General features: G+C 48.1%; 2 protein-coding genes across 8 annotated transcripts in view; both read right to left on the minus strand.

The window, feature by feature from the left end:
• Positions 1–655: 655 nt before the first annotated feature.
• The window catches only part of Pou2af1 (POU class 2 associating factor 1), a 35,922-nt gene continuing 24,933 nt past the window's right edge, over positions 656–11,644 (minus strand). For 5 of the 7 annotated variants that reach the window (XM_013511006.1, XM_005378071.2, XM_005378072.2 and 2 more), the window contains exons 2-5: positions 6,649–6,779; positions 6,095–6,137; positions 5,745–6,010; positions 656–2,992 (exon numbers count right to left, since the gene is read on the minus strand). In XM_013511006.1, coding sequence (XP_013366460.1) covers positions 2,678–2,992; positions 5,745–6,010; positions 6,095–6,137; positions 6,649–6,779 — 755 coding nt within the window. In that variant the 3' untranslated portion in view covers positions 656–2,677. Of the gene's footprint in view, positions 2,993–5,744; positions 6,011–6,094; positions 6,138–6,648; positions 6,780–10,595; positions 11,473–11,496; positions 11,620–11,644 lie in introns of those variants that run through there. The other 2 variants (XM_005378070.2, XM_005378068.2) reach the window with 2 other exon arrangements.
• Positions 6,700–11,644, minus strand: part of Btg4 (B-cell translocation gene 4) — a 112,989-nt gene continuing 108,044 nt past the window's right edge. Inside the window, exon 8 of the mRNA XM_013511015.1 lies at positions 6,700–6,779. The gene's annotated coding sequence lies outside the window, so the exon portion shown is untranslated. The remainder of the gene's footprint in view (positions 6,780–11,644) is intronic.

Raw genomic sequence — 11,644 nt, forward strand, 5'->3', positions numbered from 1 at the left:
AATTCTACTGCCCTCCTAAATATGGAAAAAAAATCCAACAGAATATTATATATAATTTTTAAAATCATTACCCCAATAAAGATTAACAGTGAAGGCAGTGAGATCAGAGGCCCTTTAATTACTCAAAAAAATTACCAGGAAAAGAAAAATCCTCCAAAATTGTTACTTACTCCAAAGACTGATGTTGCTGGTGACTGACTGGCTTATCGCATTTCTGTTTCATTATGATGTTTGGCCCTAAGAGATGCCTTCCATGGGGCATGATATTACTTGCTCCTGAATCCTGACTGATGGATTTTCAGACCCTGCTATGGAAATGTCAATGGTAGGACTTAGTCCTGACACCCAGTCTCAAGAATAGTTACTCATGTAACAGGAATAACAGGAAGAACAGTTGGGTTAAAAGATCTGTCTTCCGGTTCTCAGACACATGTTCTCCTGCAGGCCAAGCACAGTGGCGAAGCTCATATTTTCCTTGGGAAAACAGGAGTAGAGGGCATGCACAGTTGCACCAGGTTTTATCTCCTCCTGCGACAAACAGATCAATTTGCAAGATTAACAAAACTAGTGTAAGGTCCTTCCTCTAATGCACTGCAGGGGACTGAGGGACTAAGGGGGATTAATTTGATTAGAAATAAAACACTTTGGCACGGAAAAGTCTCTATAAATCTTTATTGAAAATGTTTCCATTTTGCAGAATAACTCAGGAAGAAACCTAGACTGATTACTACTACCAAGACAGTGGGCTTTAAGAGGGGAAAAAGATACTATTCCAATCCTAGCTGACACATAAGTACTGTATTTCCTTGCTAGTTTTCAACGAGCTGAACCCATTGTGGAGATTACTTCTGTTCTTTCCACATCATCAAATAGGTGGAAAATCTTGCATAGTGTTTTTTACGGAAACTAAGGCGCTCATCAAACAGACGGAGATCTCCTCTCTCTTTTGCTTGCTCACCATCACTCCTGAGATGTACATTTATCATCTAAATGATGCATTAAGCTTTTAAATCTAAATATTACATTTGGGGCTGGGGATTTAGCTCAGTGGCAAAGCGCCTGCCTGGCAAGCGCAAGGTCGTGAGTTCAGTTCCCGGTACCAGAGAAAAACCAAAAAAATAAAAAATAAAAAATAAATATTACATTTGGATAAAAATAATTCAAGATGTGCACTGGGATTTTAGGACCATACTGAGAAATGGGGATCAAAATGAACCCCAGGCAGGAAAAAAAGTCCAAACATGGCATCCTTTTCCAGAGCTTTTATCCAAAATGGCAAAGAAAATATATCCAAGAAATGATCATTTCCCAGAAAAGTCATTACTTCTGAATGTATAGTAACAGTGGTGTCATTAGCAGGCAATTCACCGGTTCCGAAGGCACACATCCACTTTCAAGAGCTAAGCACTCTGGTAAGAACTGTGCTGGATCCCCTATCAGTCTGATGCTTCTCCAGGAAAAAAGAAAGAAGATAAAATAAAATTTTAAATGACACTGACTGGTCCTTCTGGCTGAGGCTCTATAAATCCCCTGGAAGGATGGTGCTTGGATGGAAGAAGCCTTGGTTCCCTATAATTGTGGCTTTGGGTGATTTAAGATGTTTTTTAAAGGCCACGTAACAGCACTACGCAAAGACCCCCTCACCACTGGACTTTAGGTAGTCACAAAGAGCATCTCGAGAGAGAGAGACAAAAACAGCCAAACACATCATTCATCCTGTTTACTACAGCTCAGCTTTCCCTGCAAGTTTCTCAACAGCCCAGAGCGCACCTTTTAAGCCCTGTTTCCCCTGAGTTTGTTGTCCTGAGTAACCAAGTAACCTGGAGCTAAGTCATTCCTCTGCCTTTCTCCTCTTTCATAAAACCCGAACTCCACTCTCTATCCCACCCCCCCAACCACACACAGGCAGACCTGTGTTCTCATCCCCACTCTGTCCCCTTCTGTCCCTGACTCACCCTACCCACCCTGATGTTCCCTTCCCACCCCTCCCTGTCACACTACACTGAGCCCCAGCCCTTCAGCCTTTGCTGCCTAGATCGGCCCTAAATCTGGATAAGGCTGAGAACAGCAAACAAAAGAGCAACTGTGAGAACTGACAGCTCGAGGACTCTGGCATCAGGTCCTCCCTTGGCTGCCTCACCTGGGAGGTGCTGGCAGGGACGGGCTCCCTGCAGGCACCTCATACACCTCAAAATGACAGAAGGAGTACCTGGCCCTAGGACAGACACACCATGCTGCCGCTAGCAGAAGCAGTGGGCATGGGAGATAGGGAGTCTTCTCCAAAGAATAACACTGCACAGAAATGGGACTGTTGGAGGCTGGGGATTTAGCTCAGCGGCAAAGCGCCTGCCTGGCAAGCGCAAGGTCGTGAGTTCGGTTCCTGGTACCGGAGAAAAAACAAAAAAATAAAAAAAGAAATGGGACTGTCTAGGCCACAGCCCTGGTGACATGTGGCATAAAATATTATTCCAATATCCCTATAGGGGAAAAAAATGGGGGGGCAGAAGGGAGGGGAAAAAGGAAGGAAAAGGGGAAGGAAAAACACAGGGAGGGCTACAATTCTAATTTTGGGTAAAAAGAAATGGCTACTCCAAACAGGTATGAATCTAGGCTCACATCCCAGGCTCATTTTGAAATCCCAGTTGCAGGGGCTTGGACTCTTAGGTTGAAGCCAGCCCTAGAAGCCTTCCACAGAGAGGGTATGGTTGAGCTCGTAGGCGTTGCTATCCTCTTCCTCCAAAAGCAGCTTGTCGATGGTCAGGGAACTGATGGCCCTCCTGGGGTCATCCATGTCCTGAAGGACCGGCTCAGGGAGAGAGATGGGGAGCTGGACAAACTGGGGTCCAGGCAGCGCTGGAGCTGGAGGCTGGTATTGCAGGGTAGAGGTGGGCAGCGTGGAAAGGGGTTGAGGCCATGGGAAATAAGTGAGAGGTGCCTGGTGCTCTGGACCCTCCAGCTGAGGCCCCATGGTGGGCGTGGCAGCGCTTCTCGTCTGTGATGGGAAACACAGGGCCAAGGGTTAGCAACCAGGTATGTCCATCCACCCGACCTTGCCTCAAAGGAATCTCCGGTTCCTCCTTCAACCCTACCCTTCCCTGGTTTCTCACTTTAGGAGGCCCCACCTCCTCCTGCTCAAAGTCTCCCTGGCAAGGGAGAACCAGACAAACCTCAGATGTATCCCTCCTTTGCATGGATCCTTGCACCTGCTACTTTCTAATTCAGAAACCTCATCTTTCTCCTCTATCACTGGGATACAAATAGCCATGAAGTCACAGGGCTGAGCACATTAGAGGGGATTTTCCAGGTTGCATTGATTTTTAAATGCATCCTAATTTCAGAGATCTTAAAGTGTGAAAAATACATGTCTTAAAGACCTGTTAAACAATGAGCCTGTCACATAGCCTAGTTCGCTGTACCTGGGAGGTAACTGCGTCCTGCCCAGACACAAAAGCAGTTCTGGCTCCACACAGCAGCTCTGGCATCCTGAGGACCCCAGTGGGCCAAGGTAGCTCCATCATCTCCTCCCCTCCTGCTGGCCACCAGTACAGAGAGGGCCAGGCATCCTGCTAGCCTGGGAAGCACTGCTGTGCCAGCAAACTTGGCCTTTCATCCTAGTGCTACCCGGTGCCTCCCACGTCCTTTACTCCTCTGACTCTGAGCGGTCTCCCACGGCCACCTCACCAGGGGGCCCCATGACTCTTCAAACCTCAGAGCCATTGTCCCATGTGCTCTAGAACTACGCACCCCACCTACACAGAGACTACCCTTAGGAACCTCGGGTCCGGCCTGCTGGAGAGGCAGCGCCCTGATTCTTACTGGCCTTTCACAGCTGAAAAAAGCAGGTGGAACAGGAAGTTCTCTTTACAGACTGATGTGAGGTCAAACTCTCCCCTCCCCATCCCGACCTTCCCTGTCATTCTCTGGCTGTCTCTGTGCCTTGAAAGGAAAGTGTTAGAGTTAGCCATTTTTTTTTCAGCTTGCTGGGAGTCTCGTTTTAACAGACTCTGGTCCAGGATATGGGGTGTGGGTGGGGCTTGGGATTCTGCATTTCTTAACAGATCTCAGGAGATGCCAGCAGGACTGATCCAGGGACAGCAGTGTGAGGAACAAGGCTGTAGGGTATCATTCCATGGAATAACGAAGCTGAAAGCGCCTGACATCCAGGCTGTTGTGCTCGTCTCCCTACGCACAAGTGCTTCTCCTCCAACATGAGCCCGTGGTGCCAAGGCCTCCTGCAACCAGACAGAACCTGCGAAAGCCTTATCATTCCCATAGTTCAACAGTCCAAATGGAGAGCTTTCATTTTTGAGTGCCAGGCCATTGCAGGCCTCTTGCTCAGGGATAGAATCACAACAACCCAATACTCGGCTGATCCTAAAAGCTGACTGGGGGCTCATATCCCCTTTGATGAGTTCATTTACAAAATCCCGAAGTGAATAATTTATTTCTTAATACATACAGTTTGTCTGATACACAGAACCTTTCAAAGCAAATAATGGGGATGTGGAAGGGAGACAAATAATGAAAAGAACCCTTTGCAACGAAATGGCTGGGAACCACTACATCCTCTACCCACCCCCTCGCCTCCACCTCAGGCTCAGTGATATGGAAATGAGTCACCTGGGGAACATCCTGCATCAACTCCTTCCTACCTGCCCTCATTAAGACCCCACAATGGGTTTGCTAAATAGCCAGGTAGGGCAGGTTAGCCTCCCACAGGCCTTGCCTGGAAGGTGCTTGGGGGCAGGGAGCAGGTGCACTGGGAAGACACTGGACCCTAGAGGGAAATGGAAGGGACACAGGCAGCCAAATCAATTTCCACCAGCAAGGGTGGGCTCTGTAACTACTCCTGAAGCCCCTGCTGTACTTCCCACTGGCGCCTTGCAGTGGAGCAGACGTCACTGAAACCACTGCCTTTGCTGCTTTGAACACCTGAGAGATCCCCACACTTTGGGTCACATAAAACTGGGTCTCTTCCTTCATTCCCCGAGGAGCATACCCTTCCTTTCCTATCTGGCTCCTGAAGATGGTCCTTGGTTAATGTCACTGGCAGATTTGGGTGCGATGATAACCAATATTTATTGAGGGCTTTCCAACTGTCGGGACATGTGTCAAGCTATGCATTAGTTCATGTGATTAGTATTTGCATTTTACAAATGAGGACACTGAAGCTCAGAGAGGCCAAATTACTAAGCCCAAGCTCACATAATGAGTAAGTAAAGGGCTGAGGATTTGAACACAGCCAAGCCGACACTACAGATGGAACCCCAAAATTACCCTTCGGGTGAGTCTAAGTCACAAGGTCAGCTTTCTGGAAAGTTGCATCAGCTTTTGCTCAGCCTAGAAATCTTCTGGCAAAATCCTTTGTTAAGTGAACAATCAAATCACTCTCTAAGTTATTTGAACTGAGAAAAAAAAAAGGCTGGCACTGGCACAAGACCCCATGCCGATATCGTTCACTAAAACTTTGCCTCATAACCAAGACTCGCTGCTTCCAAGGTAGCTGGGGAGATTCAGGGTAGAGAAGCAGGGGAACTTTGCAGCCCCAAGGAACCGAAGCATGACAAAGCAGGCATGAGGTATCTGGAAGGTATTTGGGGTCTATGGGAATAGCAGCAAACTTCCTACATGATTCTATGGACTTCGATGACCTGGTAACCCTGGAAACCTATAACAAGGGAGACCAGGGATCATAAAGTCAGCCCTACTTTTAGAAGGGTGCCCTCTGCTTTCGTACGACATACCGTGACGTTAGTGATGAGCGGTGGGGAGGCATAGGTCAGCACCGATGAGGGCCCCACAACCGTGTAGCTGGGGCACACAGGCTGTACATACATGTCGGCTGAGTAGGGGCAGCTGACGGCATCATGGGACACATACTCAGTGTAAGGTGTCCATGGGGTCAAGGGCTGGAGGGTGGCCGGGGTAGGTTGGGAGAGCCAGCTGGCACACAGAGCCCCCTCCTCCGTCACTGCGGATGCAGAGACCTCCATGTCAAGGCAGGGAGGACCTGTGGGGGAAAGAAAATTGCAGAACTGCAGGTGCCAAGCAAAGGAGGGACCTGGGGGAAGCCAGGGCTGCAGGGAGCTCTTACCCACTGTGGTGTAGGTCGCCAGGGGTTGATGGGGCAGCACCACCTAGAGGGGAGAAGACAAGACAAGGACCAGTATTTAGCCGTCTCCATCCAGTCCTGTGCAGGGAACTCAGCCCGGGGGGCTCCAGGGGACCAGAGCACAGAGAAGAATCTCCCTTGTTAGAACAAAACACCCACCCCATATCCCAGCCACCACCACCTACACTTCTGAGGGCTCTGTGTTTCCATTTTCCAAGAAGTCTGCGCACTTAAGGAACTGGCATCTTCCTCTTCCTTCAGGAAACCCCCTACTCACACTAAGTGTTTCTCAATCATTTGAGCTTTATGCATGGCGTTTCCCAATGGCCCAAGCAAGCCAGTCGCCCACCCCTCATCCTACTGCAAGGAACCCCCAACTGTGCCCTAGGCCCATCTCCTACAGTACCACCAGGTCACTTGCTGTCTTCAGGCCCCCATGGACAAGGAAGTGTATTTCTGCCTGACCTCTCTGCCACAACACACGCGCGCACGCACGTACGTACGTACGCACGCACGCACGCACGCGCTGGCCCTACCGCAGTTGGTGCAACAGCCGCTCCGCTGCTGGCGTGGCCACGCTTCCTCCTCAGCAGTTCCTTCACCGGCTCCTTCACGCGGACACCCTGATACGGCCGAGGCGGGGCCGGGGCTTGCTCTGGAGGGGTGGCTGTGAAAAGCAATGTCGCTGGAGCCCGTAGCTCTTCTCAAACAAACCCCGGCCCCAAGTGCCCGTTTCCTTGGGGAGCTACCTGCTTCGGGGTTGTGCTCCGTCACCAACGACAGGAGCTTTGCTAGAGTATTCCTCCGGGTTTTATCACTCTTCCTGCCCCCAAGTCTTCTGTGACTCGTCCACACCCACAGACAGGGCCCAGCCCCTTGGTCTGGGAGTACAAGGCTTTCACAATGGGATCTGAACCCATTTTTCTAACCACTCTGCGCACTACCTTCTACATAAACTAGCTCCTGCCAGAAGATCTGTCCATACTGCTCCACGTGGCCCAGTGTGTCTCACCTTCCCGTCTTCACTTGAGGTTTTCCATGGCCTGAATTCTCTCTCACTTCCTTTGACCTCTGCAGTGCATGGAATTTCTGTATTTTCAATTCTCAAATACTTGCAGATCTGATTAGTATTCATCATAGGTGGCAGTAGAGGACAGCAGTAAGAGCAGGGACTCTGACTTAGGTGGCACAAGCCTTAAATCCTGCCCCTGCCACAATCTAGCTGTGTGATCCTGGGCAAGTTACTAAACCTCTCTGAGCTTCTTAGTCTGCCATTTCTCATCAGAGAAATGTTTTATGGAATGTTTTATAAGAAATAAGCTATATGTTTCATATAAAATCAAATACAGAGTAAATATTCCATAAATTTTTATTCTGCTATAAAGTAGTCTGGTAAACATTTCTAATGCTCCCAACCAGATCAGAAATTTATCAAGGTTAAGTAATGCACCTTATTTCTCTGTATCTTCCCAAACGATGTGTCCACAGTGAACTCTATGATTATTTGTTGATTAATCGGTTGGGTGATTCTTTAACATGTGCTGCCATTTCTCTTCCCTTTACCTCTCCTGGACATTTAGAATGAAGGGCCTGGAGCAAGTGGTTCCCAGGTTCTTCATGACTAACAGGACTTGGAACAACATCCCATGGTGATCTGTTTGCCCTGGGGCCACAGAATATCCACTTTGCTGCTGAGAGCTTTCCTTTCCTTCTGTTATCAAAGGCAAGAAGCCAAAGCACCAACCCAAGCAGAAGCCAAGCACAGGATCCTTCCTGGCCTGGAAGAACAAGCGAAGAAAAGCACCCATGGCTCTGCATGACAACTTGCCCACTCAGATGGCCTGGGGCTGGGTGGAAGCACTAGCCCTCAGAACTCACACGGGAGCCCAGTATCATTTGATGATAAGGGTCCCAGGGGCCCAAGCTCTGAATCAAAGGCCCGGAAGCCTGAGTATCTATTAAACCCGGATCCACAGTGCTGCTTTGGTTGAACTTTGCTCAGTAAATACCCAGCTGATAAGGTTCTATGCCTGACTGGGCACCAGACCTCCCTCCAGGTTCTAGGCAAAAGCATGGCCTGGCTTCCAAAGCCCAGTAAGCACAGAAATGTGGGCACAGGAGGGAAGTTGAGCTCCAAGGACAGATGATGTGAATCAAGACCACAACATTTCAGACCAGGCTTGAGACCCATCTTCCGATCCCTCACCTGTCCATGTAGCAAAATTAACCAGAGAGCAACCTGAAATTCAGATACCCGTGTCACTGCTCCTGGAGAGTCTGCTTCTGGGGATCTGAGGGGCCTAAGAGATCTACATGAGTGTAAGTCCCTCTGATAACTCTGAAGATCTACTGAGAGTAGAACCACTGACAGTTCTTCCCTGATTTAGCAGAAGAATCTCCCAATAGGAGATTAATCATCTTTTCTTGAACTTCCCTGTCACAAGTACGAACGCTGGTATTTATTCATTCCTTCCTTTATTCCTGTGTGCTGGGAGTACAACACTGAATGAGATGGACGTGATCCCTGCCCAGGTGGACCTTGCAGTCTAGTGAGGAAGATAAGCAATAAAAGTTACCAGTGGGAGAGGTGTCACAACTTGTGAAGTTCAGCCTGATAAAAGAGTGCAGAGCAGCAGGAGCCACACTCATACCTGTGCCCCTGGACCACCTTGAAAGTTTGAAACACCTGTATTCAAATCTGGGTTCTCACTTATTGCTAGGAAATTCTCAGACTCTGGGCTTCAATTTCCTCATCTATAAAACAGGAATAATTACTCCCCTCTCCCACTGCAGTAAGGAGGAACTGAAATGATAACTGAGGAGCTCCCAAGGTCAGGCCCAGCATATGGTAGCTGTTTAACATATGTTACTGTTCTTCCCTCTCCTCTACTCACATCTACTTTCTTTGGAAAACTATAATTTGAGAAAAGTGCTTCCTCCTGCTGAACCTGCCTTATGGCAACAAGTACTGAATTCCCTTGCATTATCTTCTGATGGAACAATTCATCCATTTATAGCTTTCTCACCTATAAAATAATCAAAATGGTACGTATATTGTAGGTAAGTCAAGAATTAAATGTAAAGTGCTTAGACTAGAGCTTGGCATGGGGGACCTTTTATGCATGTGAGCTAATGTTATTAATAATGGTAGCGATACCACTTCTCTAAATGAACTCATTCCTTCAGCCATCTCTCAATGACCTTTTAAATCTGAGCCTGCCTTCTGGGTGCATCCCTCCTCCACAAGTTCAACTTGCCACGTCCTGTCTGCTTGGAGATGCCCAGTGCTGCCTCAGACCTCAGGTGTGGCCTGACTAGGCAGAGAGCAGAGCTACCTGCTCCTTCCACATTCTGCTCAGGGTCACTCATGGCCACGTCAGCTTTATTCACAGGCATATCATGCAGTATATTCAAGTCGATCGCCTGCTATTTCTTAAGCAAAAAGTGCAGCCTGAGACACTGTGTACTCAGGAGAAAAGTGGGGCATAGAGTTGTTTGGAGGTCCCAGCACTGTGGCCACCCTATCCTCATTCATCTCGGAAACAAGCTCAATTCCCTAAGCACACCTCTCGGCCGAGATCAAAGACAGGTACATGGCTCGCTCACTCGTCCCCCTCTAATTTGCATGTAAATTTCTGAGAAGGACCCAGAGGCCTCCTGATTGCTCTCCCTCCCAGGAAGGCGACACACTTGGCTGGAAAGAGACCAGCTGAACATTTCCAGGATCTTGTCAAGTAAGGGCTTCCTGCCTCCTGTTCTTTTTAAATCAATGAACAAAGAGGGCTTTGGGGAGCTGCTGTGAGCAGATGGTGTCACCCTCTAATGTCTGGACTTCCTTGGAACCCACAGTGTCAACAGATGTGCCCTGGCACAACAGAGCATATGCAGAGCAATTTCTGGGTACCCGCCTCTTCCTATGGCAGCTGCAAAGCCTCCACAGCTTCCCAGGTGCCCTGACCACTCATGTGCCAAAGAATCCTGCAACTGACTCCACCTGATCAGGCAAGAGTGTGGTAGCTTCCAACAGCTTCTTTGCAAAGTGCCTGTGAGGTATCAGAATCCAAAGGCTCAGAACAATTCCCAAGGGATCCCAACAGCCGAGTGTACTTGCAAGTTGGAAACCTGTGGTCCGTGACTTTCACACCAATCTCTATGGGGCAACAATCAACATTTATAATTCCACAGTAGACCCTGTGCTCCCACCTGCCACTCGCAAAAGAACTGACCCAACAAACACATTGGAAGAGGAAAAGAAGTGCGCCTGAAATCATGGTTGTCTTACCTTGGGGCTGCTGGGTCCCTGAACTGAGCTAACTTTCAAACAACTGAACTGGAATATTAAAAATAACAATTTGAAAGGTATTAATTTTTAAAACAGTAATAAAAAGAGTATCCAAGGAAAATAAGAGATTGAAATAATATGCCAGCAAAAAAGATGAAAGCCCAATTTCCCAAAGTAGAGTTAAGCAGAGATTTCAATCACCTCCTGATAGATCTGCATTTACTCTAGGGTCTTCAGTGGGCAGCCAGGTCTTCATCACTGAGAAAAATCTGCCCACCTGAACATGAACCTCTTGGCTCTCACTGGGTATCTCCTTCTGGGGCCTGAGAAGTTCATTGTATTTCCTTTCCATACCACTGGAAGTCAGTCACCAATGGGCTTGCGGTCAGGGGCTCATTTACAGCAAAACCCACAAATTTGTTCACAGTGAGGACTTCCATTTTCCAAAACGAGCAATGAAAAATCTGAAGACATGAAAAAGCAGTAGAAGATATTTCAGTTCCTCCCGTCACATACCAGGCATGCTCCACATGACAAAAATAAAGAGTCCTGCAGCTGTTGTACCCTTGGAGAGTGCACAGCGTGACAAATACAAGCCAACAGGTCACCTCACAGAGCCCCCCGGGCTGCATGTAGGCATTTGTGCCCGCTCTACACCAAGCTAAGGGAACATAAGATTCTACTGATTTAAATACACATGATGCTCTAGTTCCTTGGTAAAGGTATAATAAAATATCACTGAGGAAATATGCAAAATTATAGGCACTTGTTTATTTAATGACCCCCACACTGAATGCAAACTACATTCAAGCCACAGTGCAGAAGCTACTCAGGAGCTAAGAAGACAGGTCACCAGGCACTGGTCCCTTCCAGGGCAATTTTAGAGAACTTGTCAAGCAGGCATTCATTTCCAAGAACAGCTTCCAAAGTACTCTTAAGAGAAGACTTCATCCATTAATCTCTTGCTATTTCCCAAGAACCACCTGGCCAGGCAGCAGGTTCAACAGCAGTTAAGGGAGCTGCACACAGGGCTACATGGGATCCAGGATAAGCATGTATTTCCATATGTGGGAATCAGAGCACAGGAACGCTTCCAACCCACCTCGACAATCTTGCCCACTGGGAACTCTCTCCATTCACACCCGCCTGAACCTCAAGGACACCATCACACAGGCCATCTTGAAAGATAAAAACTTTCCAGCCCAGACACTCATATGTCACACTAGCCATTATGATACTGCACAGATCAT

The sequence above is a fragment of the Chinchilla lanigera genome, unplaced genomic scaffold, assembly GCF_000276665.1.
Source record: "Chinchilla lanigera isolate Chin_1 unplaced genomic scaffold, ChiLan1.0 scaffold00011, whole genome shotgun sequence".
NCBI classification, from domain to species: domain Eukaryota; kingdom Metazoa; phylum Chordata; class Mammalia; order Rodentia; family Chinchillidae; genus Chinchilla; species Chinchilla lanigera.